General features: G+C 39.3%; 1 protein-coding gene across 4 annotated transcripts in view; it reads left to right on the forward strand.

The window, feature by feature from the left end:
• Positions 1-17,545, forward strand: part of PPARGC1A (PPARG coactivator 1 alpha) — a 367,272-nt gene extending 349,727 nt beyond the window's left edge. For 3 of the 4 annotated variants that reach the window (XM_066548543.1, XM_066548545.1, XM_066548546.1), the window contains 5 exons: positions 513-617; positions 1,028-1,148; positions 10,257-10,378; positions 10,733-10,884; positions 13,735-17,545. In XM_066548543.1, the coding sequence (XP_066404640.1) occupies positions 513-617; positions 1,028-1,148; positions 10,257-10,378; positions 10,733-10,884; positions 13,735-13,838 (604 nt within the window). In that variant the 3' untranslated portion in view covers positions 13,839-17,545. The remainder of the gene's footprint in view (positions 1-512; positions 618-1,027; positions 1,149-10,256; positions 10,379-10,732; positions 10,885-13,734) is intronic. The other variant, XM_066548544.1, reaches the window with a different exon arrangement.
• The last annotated feature ends 1,741 nt before the right edge of the window (positions 17,546-19,286 follow it).

The raw sequence follows: 19,286 nt of genomic DNA on the forward strand, positions 1-19,286 counted from the left end.
AAAAACAATAAGAAACTTACCAAAAAGAAAGAAAAAAAAGCAAGAAATAACTTAATCCAGTGCAACTCATTCTATTGCTCCTGAGCTGATTAACTCTGAAGGTTACAGGTTTGCTGCAGAAACACTTTTTTCCAATATCCGTTGAATTTGCCAGGTTTACACCTTCTGAGCGGAGGCAGTCAGGTCAGAGGCAGAGCAATTGGTGAGAGATGTACACAACTACCCTTCCCCATTATCTGTGAGCTGCCTGGTGCCAATCTTGCTACAGCCTCTATCAGATGGACTTGACAATGGCTGACTGTCTGCTCTGTGTTAGCCTCAATAAGGAAAATTACTGAAGGGCCAGGAGGGGAGAAATCACTTGAGGCCCCTTAGTTAACTAGGAGATTGCAAACTGTCACTGGAAAATCCCACTGGTAGCTTTGAAGAAATTGTTAATTCAGGGAAGAGGTAGGAAATGGTGTCAATAGACTCAAATGGAATGACAGAGGTGAATGTGTTTCTTCCTGCAGATCTTGTTGCTATTGTGAGTCCAGCCACTGTAGACACCAAGCACACAGAAGTTCTCCCTTAGGTGGAAGATCGCGGTCCAGATCGCCGTGCAGTCGCAGACCCAGGTAGTGCCTTCGGCCTGCATTTGGTGTGCTTTGCAGCTGCTCCTCAGGAGATAATTGTAGAATCATAGAATCATTAAGGCTGGAAAAGACCTCTGAGTTTGTTGAGTCCAGCCTTTGGCTAAACACCACCACATCACCTAAACCGTAGCACATCCACTCATTTCTTGATCACTTCCAGGGATGGTGACTCCACCACTTCCCTGGGCAGCTCATTCCAATCCCTAACAACCCTCCCAGCGAAGAAATTCTTCCTGGTGTCCCACCTGAACTTCCTCTGGTGGAGTTTGAGGCCATTTCTTCTTGTCCTTTCTCTAACTGCCTCGAATAGTAAAGCATTCCAGAAATTGTATTTCTAATTTTACATTCACAAATACAGGTGCTTGATTTGATGACTAAGTTGTGTTTCCTAGATATGACAGCTATGAGGAATATCAGCATGAAAGGCTGAAGAGGGAAGAATACCGCAAAGAGTATGAAAAACGGGAATCTGAAAGGGCCAAGCAAAGGGAGAGACAGAGGCAGAAAGCAATTGTAAGCACTGTAAAGATAACTTTCATGTTGAAATAGATCTCTGTTTCTTTTCATGGATTCTAATGCTGGAATTCAGACTTTATTTCTCTTTTATAAAAATACAAAAATTTGCTTACGTGTATTTCTTAATATTTTTTATTTTAAGCAAATATGTATTTTCATAATAATTTCTGCTTTGGTGTCACACTACTAATTTTTTCAGGTTCTGTAAATTGCAACTCTCCAAGTTTTTCACGCTGAACAGATAAGAGAACTTACTAGTCAAAGGGGTCATCCCAGACAGGACACTAATAGAAGAGAACTAATCTATTTCTTATACAGATATATGAGTGAACCTGCCTTTTGTACTGTATTTCACCTACCAGACATACACGAAATAAGGAGTCAGGTGATGTACCAATTGCTGAACTCTCAGAGTGGCTGTAATTGTCTATACAGAGGGTGCAGCAACAGAACTCAAAACTGGGATCCAAAGACTTGGCTTGAATTATAATTTTTTCAGTGTCTGTGATTTTGTTAATTTTTTAAGTTATTTTTAGCAAGATAGTCTGAAGACAAGATGCAATTTAAAAATGTCACTTAGCACTGGCCCTCTCGTAATGAATATGTATTATTTAATTATTTTATCAGTGTTCTCTATGAAACAGCTAAAATACCTGAAGCAAAGAAAATAACCCATGTGGGGATAAGCAACTGTCTTGGCTGCTGTAGCAGTAGAACAGAAGGAAGAATGGCTGTTAAATGGATGGGTGGCTTTTTCCCCTTTTGAGTTCCCCAGTGGCAACTGCATTTTTATAAATTAAACTGGGAGCTGCTGTAAATCTGTTGCTGTAAAAGTTGCTAAGCCCATTTGGTGTCTCACCTTAACATTTTGATTTTCTGTGTCCTGCTCTTTCCATTGGGTTGTACCTACACAGCTCTTCTGGCTGTGCTCTGGCTCTTGCATGACCTGGTACAGACCAGGATACTTCATCTTCGTTCCCAGGTTTTCCATTAGTACTCTGTCCAGAGGTCACCAAAATTAATAGGTCTTTTTCCCAGTGACATTAGTGGACTTTGTAGCAAAAGGTGATTTGTCACACGTTTGGCAGCATTTCTCCTAATGCACCTACAGAACCAGGAGTGTGTAGAGATTGACAGAGACTGGCATAGTCTACAGCAATGAGGAGTTCCGGGAGTGAACAGACAACTTTATGGTTTGCTTTATGTCTCTGCTGCTGTTGTTCTTAGTGAGCTTCAGCAAATCATTTCACTTTTCTCCATTTCAGGTGTCCTATCTACAAAGTGTGGGTGATCAGTGTATTTTGTAAAGCACAAGATTTAGAGCTATAACATGCTCTGCTGTGAAATGCAGTGATGGCAGTGGAATAATTTTGTTTGGCTTCAGACAGGGCCATATTTAAGTCAATTGTTGCAGTTAGTTTTAAAATATCTGGCTTCCATCTGCTTAGAGATGAACACTACCTTCCAGCAATCGTAACTTACACTTGCTGTTCTCTCTTAGAGCTACCACAAATTAGAGATTCAAGTAGACTTCTGTCATGGGTGTATCTTGCTACTTCTCAATTACTGTACCTTACCCATATAAATAAACATGAATCCTGCTGAGGAGGTAGAAAATTTGATTTAGTTTAAAACAAACAAATATTTGGCAAGTAGCTAATCAAGAGAAAAGGAAAAAGGAAAGAAAAGAAATTTAAAAAGCTCCAGATATGCTGCATCATGCTGCATTAAAAATTCTAGACAATTCAAAACCAAGGTTGAATTTATTTTCTTTCTAAATTGATCATTTTGATTATAATTAACTTAATTAATTGAATTATTTATTAATAGGCATAAATAAATCAAAACTAAAAATAAATATCAATAAAGAGAACACGGCAAAAAAATCTAAAATCCAGTCATCTGTGTGAGTTCTGCAGGAATTGTAGATTAAGTCCTATTAACTCCTTTATCCAAAGTCTATCAGCACTTATACTTTAAAAGTTTGTATTGAATTGTGCCATTTTATACCCTGTGAAAACAGGTAAGGATTAGGAGACAGCAGAGAAAGGGGATCTCTGATCTCATGAATTCAGTGACAAAATTTGTATCTATAATTTCTAGCATTCTCTGCTCTTTTTCTTATGCCTTTTGGTTTATGGGTCTCTTTTGTGTTCAGTCTTGAGGGACTCAACTCATTTATTGTTCAGCCACAAGAATGTCCTCTCTTTCTTTTCTTGAGCTCTTTCTACAGTCCCATAAATTTAGATTTCTTTGCTCTCTGTATTGGGGAATTTTTTATTTTCTTTCTAGCCCATTCTCATGCTGCCAGATATGATTTATGGCCATATACTTGCAGATACTGTTAGAAGAGTGGCCCAAAGATTGGGCACTACTAATGCCTCAGTTATTACACAGGGCAGGTGACTTTCTTCATGAGAAGAACTGCTCTGAGATCTCAAGAGTTAGTTGTAGAAAGGATGCACAGTAAAAAAGGAGCAGAAGTTGTGACAGAGCCAAAAGTCATTAGGTATTGTGGAAGCAGTATCTAGAATTAGTCTCTGTGGGACAACAGGAATGGGAAACCTACGAAAAAGAATGAGAAAAATAAAAATAATATTTTAACATCTTTTAATCTGTCAAAACCATATGTGAAGCAGTGCCCTCTGATTGTGCAGGCAGCTTGTATTTTGGCAGATGTGAAGACATATTGACAGAATGCTGGGGAGGGTTAGAAGCACAGGCTTAGGTTTTAGAAGCCTATGCTCATGCTGTATGGCACATGCATGTTTGAACACTGCCCCTTCAATCTTGCATGCACCACCTTTGCCATGGAATATTCAGAGCTAGAAGCCTAGGATAGTATTTTTCTGTATAGATTCCTGAATTCCTGTCCAGACTTAAAACTGTGTACAGGTGGTTTGACTTCAAAAGGTGCTGTGATAGTCTTCTCATCTTCTTTTTCTTCTCCCCCCCCCCCCCTCCAGTTACTGGAGATTCAGTGCCTTTTTTGTGGATTGAGGTCTTAATTTTTGAGCAGGCATGCCTGAAAAATATGGGCTGAGTGCACAAGGTACTTAGAGAGTTAAAAAAAATATTTTTGTCAGTCATTCATTCATTGACTGATTTATACTTTTGATTGTGATTCCTTTCCTAACTGACTAGATGTTAGCACAGTTTAGTTTGATCTTTTTTTGTTTTATTTCACTGGGTCATGGGGGTTTTTTTAGAATGGATCCTCACTGAACATAAGAATGGTCTGCCACCAAGACTTGCTTAACCATGTGAGCCAGATCATAGTGGAGACACATGGACTATGACTTCAGGAGCATTGCAGGACAGCAGAGTCTGCTTAGTGCTTTGTAGAAACTGGGATCTGACCCCCAACCAAGGCAGACCACAGTGATTTGCTAAGAGGCCTCTGGACCCCGTTTTTCCTCTGATACACTCCAGGAAATTTCTGAGTCGTGTGGGCTTTTACTCCAGCAGTTCATTAGATCATGTGGCAAATACTTTTTGAAGCATGCCACCTGAAATAGTTAGCACATTCCAATTCTGGAGTCACTAGCTGGTGATTCCTCATTGATAAGGTGCACCAGGGCTGGAGGTTAAGCTGTCTGATGAGCAGCTTGGTGTTGTGGCTCTCTGCTACTCTGCCACTCTATTCATGATACTGACTTACAGTCACATCCTTCACGAGCTCATCTACTGTGTGCACTGGCTACTGCCAAGAGGTAGAGCAAAATCAGGTTATACTCAAGTAGAAAATTACAATTAACATTACCAATTTTCATTCCTAAATGCTGGCAGCCTTTATGAGACAAGTATCGAGAGTCGCAGTCCCATGGAGCTTACAGACATAAAAAGATAAATGTGCTGTGAGGCCACTGTATCAGAAAGAAACACATGGTTTCAAAGAAAATAAATTGCTCTAAAACAGGAAGGCAGGAGAAAGGTGGTTTCATAAATGAGTGCCTGCCTTCTCAAAAGTCTAAAACCAGAGTTAGCCTGTAATAGAATGCATTTCCACTTACGAAGGATTCAATGTATGTTGTGTATTTAGTTTGGATTTTTTTTGTTGTTGCTCATCTTGATGGCCTAGATCCCAGATACTCTAATTTTACTGTATATGTTTCTACCTAAAGTTTGAGTTTTACTGGTCCATCATTATTTTTCTAGCAGTCACCATGAAGTTTCTCTGAACTGTTCTGAACAAGATAATAATCTTGTTTGGGTTTTTTTCCCCAGATTTTGTGATTTTTACTTTTGCCATTCATACTTACTCACAGGCAATACTAATTTTTCTTTACTCAGTCTAAAGAATTTTTTTCTCATTATTATTACATCAGAAGCTTAGGCTTTAATGGCTTATCTCCACCCATAACATTTCTGGTTTTGGAACTCTGTCCAACCAATCCCATTATGTTTTCAAAATGGTATTTGGCCTTCAGCTCTAAGGATAAAAGTCTTCATGGCTTAAAGTCTCTACTGGCAGAGAAGTCATTTGGCATGGGAGGCAACACAGACATGGAGTGTGTACCCAGCCAGACACCTGTGCTGGAGTGAGCAGCAGAGCCTTTACAAGCCCATAACAGAACCCAGCTTTCAAATGCTCCTGGATTTCTTCTCTCAGCTTCACATAAAGCATTACCTGGCTCTTGAAGAACTAGGTGTGCCCCACAGACATGCAGGCAAAAAGTGGTAGGAAAAATGGGAACAGCAGCACCACGGGCAGGCAAAGATAACAACTGCTGGGGGAAGAAGCAAAAAAACCCAAGGGAAAAGTAATGCATCTAATGGTCTGTGTTTAGTGAAATAATTATGAAATAAAGACTTAGGAATAAGGAAGCACAAAGAAAATAAAGTTTTGGAGGAATCCTTTGCCAGACAAAAAGATCCTTAGCATCAGTCAATATTTAGAGGATGAGCAGTCCCTTTATCGACCCTTAGATGTGTAAGGTGTATCCCAGTCTTGTTTTCTCATATTTTGTTATTCTAATGCTTTAGGATTTTCATTTGAGGCTTAAAATACTGCTTGTCAGTCAAAGATTTTCTGCCACAGCTTTCTATTCAAATGTTTTTGCTGCCATGAAGAACGAGCAAGATTATGAAAGAAGACAGAGATGTTAGGCCTGAGGGAGTTGGCTGGACTATTTTCTTTTTCCTAACCTGGCAGATCAAGGAGCCACACTTAATGCTTATGATACAAAATAAATCATGTGCACTTTTGGGAGGGAAATATGAAGAAGTAGCTTCTGGTATTTCCTGCAGGTCCCCTCTGCCCATATGAAATTGAAAACAAAAGCTTTTCTCTGCCCTTCTCTAGGTTTCCAAGTCATCAATCATATCCTCTAACAACTGCAGTAAACATTTTACTTAATATGCCCATATAGAGTTACACATGTAATTTATTATTAAAAAAGGTCCTTAACATTTAGGGGTGTGTTGCAATCTTGTTAGGCTTCTATAGCTCTTATTATTAATGGGAATAAAAGGAAGGCATCTCTGTGAATATTAATATTCATAGTTGCTTTAAATAATCCAAAGTTAACCAAGGCAAAGACAATTCTGTGTGAATCCTGTATTCTTGGGTATCTTATTCCATCATGGCATTCTGCTTAAAAAAATACTTGAACCCATCTCCTCATACGTGCACACTGGAGGACATATGGTGCATTTCAGCTTTAAATCTGAATTTCCTTGATTTTGCAGGTTTAACTTATTCCCTTAACAGTACTTTAACAGTTTTTTTTTTTTAATTGTTCACTTTTGGTTTATTACAGTTGTCTTAAAGGGATATTAGAGATATAAAGGTTATTAGAGGGATAGAAGAAGGAAAAATTGCACAGGCATGCAGACAGACTTATGGAAGAGTGTGCAATAGATATTTCCATCGCACTGTAATATAATAATCTCCATGTCAGTGAGTGAAACATTATGTTTTTTTCAGTTGAGATGTATTATCTCAGCTAAAGTATATTAGGCAGTCTGCTGTGTTATGTTCTGCTCCATCTGGTCAGTCATTTAGGTTCAATAGCAAGTATCAATGGAATTGTTTCTTATCAAGTGTTTCAGTGCGGTTAAATCCTTGATTTGGTAAAACAGTCTGAAAAAGTAATTACTCTGCATATGCAGATTTTCCTGGTTTTGAAGTGTATGGCACCCAACCATAGTGAAAGTAAGCAGAATTAGAATGTGGAAATGGAAGAAATGCAGATTTCTGTAGCTTGCACTCTACAGTCCCTGGTTCACAGAAGCCCTGCCCAAACTCCTCTGTCAGGAAGGTCAGGGCTGTGGACTGGGACACAGTGGAGACAGAGATAAAAAGCAGCAGCTGTCTGGAAAGTACACTTGTGCCCTAAATGTATGGCTGCCCATGAGCACAAGTGCTTCTTTTAGCCGTGCCAGCTTCTCCAAACTGCACTGCTGTGGCAGAGAACAAGGGCAGCTTTTGGACCCTGTGTTTTGGAAGGTGTGACATTTAAAAGTGGATGTGTCTGTCCCAGCATGGTTACAGAGGACTATCAAGGCACTCACCTTGGTTCCTTACATAATCAAAAGAAGCAGTAGTTTCAAGTGTCTAAATTAGATCCTTACCAGGTCCCTCTGATTGAGGAGAGCTGATACATACTTTGGTAGAGCAACCAAGGACTCCACTGGGCTGACCAGGGACCTATTAGGGACACAAGTAATTCTTGTGCCATTCCTTAGTGGGTAGGGCTTTTGGGTAGGAATGTTTGATTCTTGAATCTCTGTTTTCTGCAGTTTTAAACTTTCATTTCTCAGGAGCTTTGATTAACTGGATCTTAGCCCCTGAGATCTGTGAGGCCAGGAAAAGAGTCAGTGAAAATAGTTTACTGAATGTGCTAGTAAGAGTTTCTGTTGGGAGACAGATATTTTAGTGTTGGCTTCCTGATGCAGGAATTGTTTATTTACTTTGCATTAAATAGTTCCTGAGAGCAAAGTGCTCTCCTGGGAACAGGAAGACAAGATTTCCAACACCCCAAACTAAGAATTCTGATGGTCTCTTTATCTCAAATGAATACTCAAACATGTAAAGAAGCGACATCAATATAATTTCTGGTTTAACTGTGTTTTGGTCTGATCTCAGTTGTATTGTCCATGGTCCAAGAGTGAGTGGTGCTTTATGCCTCTGTAGGGACTCATGGAAAAGATACATTTCATGCTATATCTGAATTGTAACACTATAAACTACCTGTCTCTTCAGGCTAGAATGTTTCTGAGCAGGAATGCAAGTCTATATTTAGGTCCCTAGTGCCTTTTGCGTTGCACAGTTGAGGTGCCATTAGCCTTTAGGCACCTCCAGGTTACGATAGTCATGAATTCTTAGCAGTCAGTGTAGCTCCTTCGGCATTCGGCACCTAAATTCTGCACAAGTCTCAGGTGCCAAAGTTGATGGTTTAAACTGACATTGCTGCGCTGACTGACAGATTTACGCCAGCTGAGAATGTGGTGGTGGTGGATTTATGGGGCTGCTGTGTGGGTGTGGAAGGGATGAGCAGCAGGGCCAGTAGTGCCAGGCCAGAGGCAATTGGAGACAGGAAGGCTGAGCACCCAAGCCATGTATAGCTGGTGCTTCTTTGCCCTGGTTACCTTAAGGTCAGTGTTTTAAAGATCTTCTTTTTCCATTTTCTTTTCTTGCAGCTCACTAAATGGCTCTGCCCTCAGAAAAGTGTTTATCCTAAAATTCATGAAGTGACTCTTAAAGGGTTTTCTGGTCCTTCCCTCATTCGGCTGAGCATTTGCACTAAGGAGGGAATGATACAACCATGGTTTGATTGTTATAAATATATCTGATGCTTTGCTCCAAGTGCTGAAAGAACATGTAGAAGAGACCCTAGCCTAGGGTCTTCAGTCAGGTGGTTTTTATTCTGATTAAACCAAAAGGCAGTGGTGACTGTGGGATATATTTTACTTCCTGCCATTCCCCCTGAAATATTTATTTTAATAAAAGGCATATTTTGGACCCAGTCCTGGTTTCTGCTGGCATAGAGTTAATTTTCTTCTTCGTAGCTACAGTAGGTACAGCACAGTGTTTTGGATTTAGTATTAATGTTGATAAGACATTGATGTTTTAATTGTTGTTAAGTAGTGCTTACTCTGGATGAAGGACTTTCCAGTTTCCCATGCTCTGCCGGGGAGCAGGTGCACGAGATGCTTGCAGGGAGTATGGCCAGGACAGCTGACCTGAGGTGGCCAAAGGGATATTCCATACCATATGGCATCATGCCCAGTATATAAACCAGGAGGAGTTGGCTGGGAGAGGCAGAGCACTGCTCGTGGACAGGCTGGGTGTTGGTCAGCAGGTGCTGCACTTGTTTCTTTTGGGTTTTATTCCTCTGTCTCCCTTTTTCATTACAACCACTGTCATTAAAATTATTGCTATTATTATATCTTTCTTTGTTTCTTTTATTAAGCTGATCTTAATACAGGTGTTTCACCTTTTCTATTTTTTCTCCCCATCCCACCAACGAGCAGGGAATGAGCTAGGGTCTGCGTAGTACTTAGTTTTTGGCTGGGGTGACAATCTTAAAAAGTTTTCCCTCTGTTTAAAAGTATGGATTATGGTGAAACAGGATTGCAGGATGAATCAGCTATTGAGTCATATGAGTTTATAATGTTATGCTTGTAATACATTTTGTTATGTCTGTGGTACACTTATGCAATTATTGTGTTACTTTATGCTACTCTGCAAGTAAGATGAGTTTTGCTTGGTATTCTGTACATGGCAAGAGAAAGGGTGTTCCTAGTTTGGAAGAGTTTGCAGTCCTGGAGGGGAGCAGGTAGAAAAGGTGAGAGGGAAGAAGGTGCAGTAGGATACAAAGGGAAGCATCTGTCAGTGTACAGAACAGTAACAGCAATCAGTGAACCCTTCCAGGAGCACACCACCTGACAAATGTAGGGTCACTTAAATACCTTAGATGCTTTCCAGCAGAGAACTATTTCATGTACGTGCAAGATGCAGTAGGCCTTCCACAAAAGAGTGCTTCTATATTTATGCATCCTCTGCACATCTCTGTGTGTCTTTGCATGCATGAATGTAAAGGTTCATCTCTATTACACATTTGTTAAAAGAACACCTTCCCGGTTGCTCTTTATCAACAGGAAGAACGTCGTGTGATTTATCTGGGTAAAATCAGACCTGACACAACCCGAACTGAACTGAGGGACCGGTTTGAAGTTTTTGGTGAAATTGAGGAGTGCACAGTAAATTTGCAGGATGATGGGTAGGAACTTTTGAGATTACTTCTTGTTTGAGAGCTGCCATATGTAAAAAAATTTGGCAGTGAGATTACTGGTATGGGAGTTACCAGTATAAGTCCTGTGACAGATGACATGCTGAGTTCAAAACCTTACTTATTTTCTTTCATCCTTATTTATTAATCTTGCTAGTTAAAATTTCCTGTCCCAGAAATAAGTATTTAGCTGCATGACAGGACGAGCATGCTGATAAATGGATGCAGTACTTCTGGCATTTCGGCTGCTGGGTCTCTGGCAAGTTCTTGCTTTCAGGAAGGGGTTACACTAATGTGTGTTAACTCTTCTCAGCTTCTGTTCACAACTGTATTTTTCAATGGCAGAGACAGCTACGGTTTCATCACCTACCGCTATACTTGTGACGCCTTCGCTGCTCTTGAGAATGGATACACTTTACGCAGGTCAAATGAGCCTGATTTTGAGCTGTACTTCTGTGGACGCAAGCAGTTTTGCAAGTCTAACTATGCAGACCTAGGTAGGTATTTTGCTCTATGTGAATTGAAGTACTTAACAGGAATCTTGTAACTCATGAGAATTTAGGGTTTACTTCTTTTTTCTTTACTGCTGATACCCTTTAAATGATTGGAGGGGTGTTGAAGAAAGTGGTTTTCAACTGCTGTAAGAAGTTTAAAAGTCTACTAATCTGAGCTGGCTTCTTTCAAATATTCCAAACTGTGAATATTCTTTTAAAGCCCATTTCTATTATTATCAAAAATAAGTGCCCAATATTCAATAGTACACTTCTAAGTTGAAAAGATAGCACTACAGAAACCTCCCATATGCTTTACTGTTTATTGCTGTAACTGTTTGATTCCAGTACCTCACTTATGTATATAAGAGATAAACAGAGGACAAAGTAGATGCCCAACCCAAAAACTTCATTATGATTCTTACTTTGCTATGAGTTCTGTTGTAGATGGGCAGAGTTTGCCAGGGGCACTCATTAAACACAATTCATAGTTGCTCAAGTTTGAAAGCTAGAAGAGCTTGTGGCCAAATCTGACCCCTTAGTGTGGCAAAAACCACTGATCTCAACTGGTGATTCTAAAATTATGCATAAGCATCTATGTGTATGAAGGTGTCTCCTTGCAGGGCCTTCCAGTTGTGATGTCAGAGGCTCCAGCCTGTGGAAAGCTTAGCAATTCTCTTGGTGTTTGAAGTTCCACTGATGTGGGGCTTTATGCATAGCAGTCTCCAGCCCCCAGTATGCTGCGATTACTCCAGTCCCAAGTGTGCATGCTGGCTGTGGCAACACATTTGGGTCTGTCTGAGTCTTGCCTGGGCAAAAGTCTATGATTCTGTCCTATGCTCCAAGTCAGGGTGTGGTGCTTCCCCTTGCAAGGATTTTTGGAGAAGTTCAAAGTTTTCCAGCAGGAATACTAATGTTAAGTATATGTGTAAAGAGACAACTAAAACAGCCTCTGTAATATTACAATATAGGATAAACTCACCTCTTATTTAATTACCTTTTAAAATGTAAAGTATTCATTTAATGTTAAACCTTTCCTAATGCCTGTATAAATAGACTAAAGGCATGGAAAATACTCTTTTCTGAATTACATAGCAAGGCACATTTTTGCTGTTGAATCTATATTAATCAGATATTGTAGATTTTTTTATGAATAAATGACCACAGTCATTAAAATCTCTCATAACCCTGTAACACAGTGCTAATGAAATCTTGTATGTGCTGCTCTCAGCTTTGTACAATGCAGGAAGTGAATACAGATATATTTTTTCTAAGCAATTGATGTCTTTTCAAAATAAATTATGAAGATTATATGCATTGTTCACAATGAATATGCTATAATTCACTTCAGTGGCTAAACAGATAATGTAAAGCTAAGAAAAGGCAATTGACTGCTGAAGAGATACAGGGTTGATGTAGAAAATATAAAAGGTAGCAAGGCATTTGTTGAAATGTAGGCTGATAAAAACAGTAAAACCAGATTAAAGTCTTGCCTTGATTTGACTTATCTTCAGCAATGGAAGCCAAGGTCATCTCTGTATCTCAGAAAATCTGGGGTTTAAAGTAAGTTGTCTGAAGGGAACCCTCTTGAACATTATTCATCACTGGGAGTATTCCCTGTCAACTCTCTCCATTGTGAGAGGGATTCCCAGAGTATCTGTGAGCAGAGTGTTTTCACTTCGTCCTGCTGACAGCTTGAGCTTCTGTACTTCAGACTGCATTCCCTGTATTTTGCAGAGTATCTGATAGAGCAACATAAGGAAATGGCAGGATGAACTTTAAAATTCATGAGCTGGTACCAGGACAGAGAGAATTAATCAGCTTTGGGTTGAGTACAGAAGAAAGAAAACACTTGAAATAGTAGTCAGAAGTTTAACACCTCTCCTCTGTGAGAAGATATTGTCTTAGCAGAACTTGTAATGAACATTTAATGCGCAGTGTGTCTTATAGTGGTAGATGGGGAGTTCTGATTAATTCAACACAAGAAATGGCAAGAAAAGGGCACTCACATAAAGGAGCTGTGACACAGGAACTGGCGAGAGTCAGTGTTAAGCAGGGTTGACTCCAAAAGGAAATTCATTGCTTGCAGCCATGTCAATAATTGTACTGGAGTTGTGTGGCCACAAATGTACAATTCCTCCTCTGTGCTGGGAACAGACTGATGTCCGTGCCTGAGCAGCTGACAAGGCTGGAACAGGTATCTCAGGCTGCAGGGACTGTGGCTTATCACATGTGATGCAGAAAGCTGAGGAGCCCCCTGAGACTGCTCATGTAGCCTTGCAGAGGCCCTGCCCAGAATTGCTCACACTCTAAACAAGCAAACCCAAAAAGATAAATTGAAGCAAACCCAGATATTCTGGCAGGTGTAAAGAATTCCACAAGACCCCAAGGCAAGGTGGGCTCTGTCCTCTGTATGCTGCTCACAGACTGCTCTGGCATTCTTCAGAACCTTTCTTAAGGAAAATCAGATCTTGGACATGTTATGAAGCTGCAGTTGCAAGACAAAGGTGGAGTTTTGGTTAAGGTATCTGTCAAGATTATCTGGACTACTTTGAGACATATACATGAGTGTCTTGGTGCTCAAGTCCTTGAGGAAACTGTTTTGAGTTAACCTGCTCTAAATGTATATGCAATTAGTGCTTCTTCCCCACTACTGATGATGTATACCACTTTTGTTAGGTGCTGCTTCTTACCAGGAATGCCTAAAGCTTCTGTGATGGTCATTGCTATGCTTTTGTCATCCCATAAAATTGTGGTTGTAAGTGTATTGTTTCTTCAGCATCTTGTTTGTACTGATACACAGAGAAAATAAGTAGTTCTTGCCTCTTACCTAAACTTGCATCTTTTGGGTTTCAGATTCAAACTCAGATGATTTTGATCCTGCTTCTACTAAAAGCAAGTATGACTCCATGGATTTTGATAGTTTACTCAAAGAGGCACAGCGGAGCCTGCGTAGGTAACAAGCATGTCATCCGAGGAAAACAAAGGGATGGCGAATACCTCACGGACATCACGTCCTTCAATAATGGACAACTGAAAAGTCGTACTTAGGAATTTCTCCTACTTTACACTCTCTGTTCAAAACCATGGTTTACATGAACACAGCTGCTCGAGGAGTGGAGGGGCAGGGTGCTGCCCAGCAAGCACACGCATGGCCATGGGTGTCAGCTGCGCTCTGGTGGGCGAGCGGTGGCGGGGGAGCCGGGCGTTCCTGGCGAGTTCAATGCAAATCACGAGACATGGCAGCAGTTCCACAGAGATACACGTACAACGATGAACTGCAAAATCTGTACATAGTGCATTTTAACAAAAAAAGAACAAAAACAAACAGAGAAAAAAACCCCAGTGTGAGAACTATGGCTGCTGATGTCTGGGGATCAGACACTGCATTTTTTTTTTTTTGTAAAGAAGCTTCTTCTCATGGTGATAATATGACAATCCAGAAGAAACCACAGGTCCCAGAAGCCTGCAATCTGTCTTAGCTTTGTTTTAAGATTGTTCTTTTTTTGGTTGGTTTGTTTTTTGGGTTTTTTTGTGGGTTTTTTTTTGCAGAAAAGAAAATTAAAAGGCTCAAGCTTCCCTAACATTTTGAAGTTTCATCTTTTAATTCTGACACCCATGTAAATGTCTACAACATTGATCTTCCACAGCAAAATTTTCAAAGCCTTGTTAATGGTCAAATGTGCAGCTTGTTCAGCGATTTATTCTAATGAGCGGACGTGGTGTTACATTATTAATGAGAGTTGGATATAACTATCTGGGTGTGTGCACAGATAGTTTATTTGCTACATTCTCTAAAGTAGTTGAGTATATACAAATGTTAAATGGAGTATTTTTATTTGTGTACATACTGTATGACGATGTTCTTTTTTGTTACAGCTATGCACTGTAAATGCAGCCTTCTTTTCAAAAACTGCTGAATTTTTCTTAATCAAGAATACTCAAATGTAATTATATGAGGTGAAACAATTATTGTACACTAACATATGTAGAAAGCTGAACTTACGCTTATATATATTTGATTGTAAAAAAAAAGAGAAAAGCGTGTGGATGAGGGTGTGAGTGTGCATATGTGTGCATGTGTGTCTGAGTGCAAAAATGCATTATACACATTCATCCCTTCTTTGGTGAGCTTATATAAGAATTTTGTCAAGAATTATCCTAGCCCAAAAGATATTAACCACCTTCTGCAGTATTTTTCCACATTTTTCTCATTGCTTGATTTTCTTTTGCAGTTTTATACACTGAATTTGTTAGGGGAATGAAATTTTCTCATCTAAATTTTTCTAGAAAATATCATAATTTTATGTAAAGTCTCTCAAATGGATAATCATTAAGAAATGTTTTTATTTTATGTATCAACAGTAGTTTTGGAACTAGAGGTCAAAAATCTTTTTAAAATACTATTTTGTTTTAATTTTTGTGATTTTAGTTTGATAAAAATATGCTGAGGTACTAAGTACAGTATGATTTTTACTGTAATTCTGTGTCTAAACACTGTTCTTGAAGCCAGTAATATTTTCATTGGCAGAGTTTAATGATGGTATTTATCTATATTTTTTACAGTTATGCATCCTGTATAAATACCAATCCTTCATTCCTTTGTTTACTAAAGAGACATATTTATCAGTTATAATTATCCTATTTATTATAAATTATGAGATGACTAAAAGAATTAAAAGGCCAGTGGAAATTTTATACCTAGGATGCATGATGGTTGTCAGTTTGGAGTAAGCAAGTGCTTTGTTTGGAAATTCCGCTTTTGCAGAAGCAGTGGGTTGGTTTTGGTTTTTTCCCTTTTTTTTTACTATGCACTAGCATGGCCTCAAATGTGCCCATGACATTGTTGCTAATGACATTGCTTCTGTTAAATTAAATAGAAATTTCAGGAAAGAAAAAAACCACAAGAGTATAAACTACAGCTATTCTGAGCATCAGAATTTCATCTGAACTCAGAGTCTCTACTGAATCAGCAAAGTTTGGAATTTGCTTGTGAATGTATAGATTTCTTATTCTATTACTCTTTGGCATTCATGACTCCTCTTAAAGGTATGGCACACCTAACTATTTAATCTACCTTCCCACTCCAAATCTTAGAAAACTGATTCTACCCCCATACCAGTGCAGTTGATTCTGATGGCTGCATTCATTTTATCACCAGCATATTGTGTTCTGAGAGATTCCACTGTCTGTCCTGTCGGATGCTTGCTTGATTTTTTGGCTTCTTATTTCTCAGTAGATAGATAGCAATAAAACAAAAAAAAAAGAGAAAAGAACTTTTCTGGAAGTTCTGTGTTACAAATGTAACATCCTTTACTCTGCATAATTCTTGTTGTTGCTCTGTAGGTTAAAAATGCAGGTATTTTAACTTTGTGTGAATGCCAAACTAAAAGTTTACAATTTTCCTTTCTGGATTTTGAGTATCTTCTGTTGTAAAGAAAAATATTAAAAGCAATAAATTATTTTTAAGAAATCAATATTTAGTATATCATATTATGTGTTCAAGGACCAGATGCATTACCTATTTTGCCTTTACATTTCTGTCATTAAATTTTAAAACGTTCTCTTTTGCCCTAGATTGCTGACATTAAGAAATTGGTGTGGGGTTTGTGTGGGGGCATTATTTATTTTTCACCAAGCAGGCATAATGAAGTGAGTAATTTTTTTTTTTCACTGGCCTGGCAAACATTTTCATCTTGAAGATGGCTTTCCTCTGTGGATTTACAAATTACATATGAAATTAATAGAGCTAGGATTGCTGAATAAAGCTATTTGGATCTTTCATAGACACTGTAGTAGGAAATCCATCAAAATATAAACTCAGTGTTTACTTTTGTTTTTTTCTTCCCCTAGAACATTTCAAATTAGCACATGTACCACATTGTCACCAGAGGCAAATTGCAGTATAGCTCTGTGTGTTTTTTATAAGAAGACTGTACTGTTGCTTTCATGCTGTGGTAAGTACCACATCCACAATACAGGTAACAGAACTGGTACTTAGGAACTGTGGTCTTTCCTAGAGCTGTAACTCAGTAATTCCTACAGAATGGAAAATTATCTAAATACTAATCCAAACAGAGGGAACCAAAAGTTAAAGAAAGACATCTGTGCTAAACTACTCTGAAAACCAAGAGCAGCACTGAGAGGAAAGTTTGTGCCTCTGGGGTAATAATACTTGGGTCAGTTGAAAAAAAAAAGAACAAACACAACCTCACCTCCTTCTCATCCCTTTAGATGTAAGCCTAGAGTAGGTAATGATTATGTGTCCTTCTTAATGGCTGTAATGAGAACTTCAATCACTATAGTATAAGATCTGATCTATAAATGAACTAGAATAGCCATGTAATATAATGTGATGATTCTAAATTTGTACCTATGTGACAGACATTTTCAATAATGTGAACCACTGACCTGATGGAGCTACTGTAAGATTTGTACAGTAGGTGAACATGTAAAGTTGTGGGTTGGACTTGGACTATGCTGAACAGGGGAAGTGAGATAGTAGTTAAGCCCAAGCTGGGCTATTTTCCACCTGCCGATTCTACATGTACTTTTGTGGTTTAATTCATTGTATGAAAATTCCTGTGATTTTTTTTCTTTTTTTTTTAATGTGCAGTACACATCAGCCTCACTGAGAAAATAAAGGGAAACTAATGTTTCAAATCCATTTCTGTTTCTCATTCTTATTACAGGCTTTTTTCCCCCACAATTGGTTGTGTAGTGGGTTTTCTGTTATTCTTTCTAGTGGACTTCAGATTATTGGCCAGAGCATGCCTGCATTACTGCACTTTGTACAGGGCACAGCATCACACATTTTGATGTATTTAATGGCAGAAAGTGGTACCTTTCTGCCATGAGTACCCAAGTCTATTGAAGACCTGTGCCATAAACCATGTAAGAAAACTTTCAAAACATTCTCAGTGAGTTTAAGAGTTGTGGTTTGAGTTAGAAGGGGGTGGGGAATATAAGGACTTTTCTGTCTGTCCATGCTGGATCCCAGTGCAGGTAGTAGGGACTGAGAAGTGCAAAATGGTTGGCATCTTCTATCCTGAGATGATAAACACCTATTCTGGGAATAAGCCTGTCAGGAGAGTTTTTCACCGGCCCCTGTCTCAGCAGACAGATCAGGAGGACCAGACAGGTAGGTGACAAGTGTGGCTGTCCTGACTCCTTTGAGGATGATACAGTGTGCACCATATGGGTTTCCACGGCAGCATTGCCACTGGGCAGGCAAATGGTAGGCCCAAGGATGGCAGAGGATATTCATACCCCTCTCCTTTACATGCACAGAAACAGGGGAAGAATGGCTTTTGTTTGGTTTGCCCAGGGCTCATTCACAGGTAGCCATTTTACAGCTGCAGGCAGTTCTGCTGTGACAGCATCCTTCTCTGGGGGCACACAGCACAGCACCTGGGGCTGAGTCTTCTCATCGAATGTCACCTCAGCAGGGACCCAGCTGCCGTGTAAGGAGCAGCTGCTGGACAGCCTGGCTGTGCTTTTTAAGGAGATGACTACTGAATTCACTTGAAAAAATTGCTTTTCTCAAAACAACCAGCCTCCACCTCATCTCTCTTCCTAGCATTGCTATTTAATTTATGCTCTGTAACTTGCAAAAATGTTTAGCTTTTGCATTTTTACCATTTGGTAATCCAAACTGTTCTGCTTGGCTCTCGCAAGGGTGGTAGAGTGAAGTTCCTCACCCTGCGGGATTTGCGTTGTTGACTCTCTGATCAAATTAATGCTCAAAACGTAGTAGGCCAAATCATTCCTGATGTATTTCATCAGTCTTGCTGCTGTTCCTCAAGGAATGAATTTAGCCCAGTATTTCTCCAGTTACTAGGCTTTCTAATTTCATTTGTTTATTCATTTCATATTTTTGCATAGCACTTTTGACGCTTGCCAAAAAAAGCACTCCACATTAGATTTCCAGGAAACTATTGCCTCCCATCTCTTTTTACATTATTAAAGTCTATTGCATAAAATCAGGGCTTTCCATTGCCTGTTATCCTGGGTCACCATTTTTCCCCACAGTGAATATTGCAAGCTGAGCACCTGAAATCAGATTCAGGCACCTCAATGAGTGGCCTGATTTTCAGAAACGCTGAGCATCTTGCAGCTCCCATCGACTTCAATTAGACCTGCTGTCTCTCAGCACTTTTAAAAATCAAGCCACATATATAGAGCCCCAATTCAGCACAGCGTTTACATTTGTGCTTAAGTCTGTCCTGATTCAGCAAAGCACATAAGCATGAGTGTTTTTAGATCCATTGAAGTCAAGTGCTCGGCTGCTTTGAATAAAAATAGACTCTTGGATTGGGGCCTAAGATTCCAAATACAGAAACTAACACCTAATTTTAGGTTCCATTTGGAAAACTGCCTCTCCTACCACCTTTAACCTTTAATGCTTA

Source organism: Molothrus aeneus, chromosome 4, assembly GCF_037042795.1.
Source record: "Molothrus aeneus isolate 106 chromosome 4, BPBGC_Maene_1.0, whole genome shotgun sequence".
Lineage (NCBI taxonomy): Eukaryota > Metazoa > Chordata > Aves > Passeriformes > Icteridae > Molothrus > Molothrus aeneus.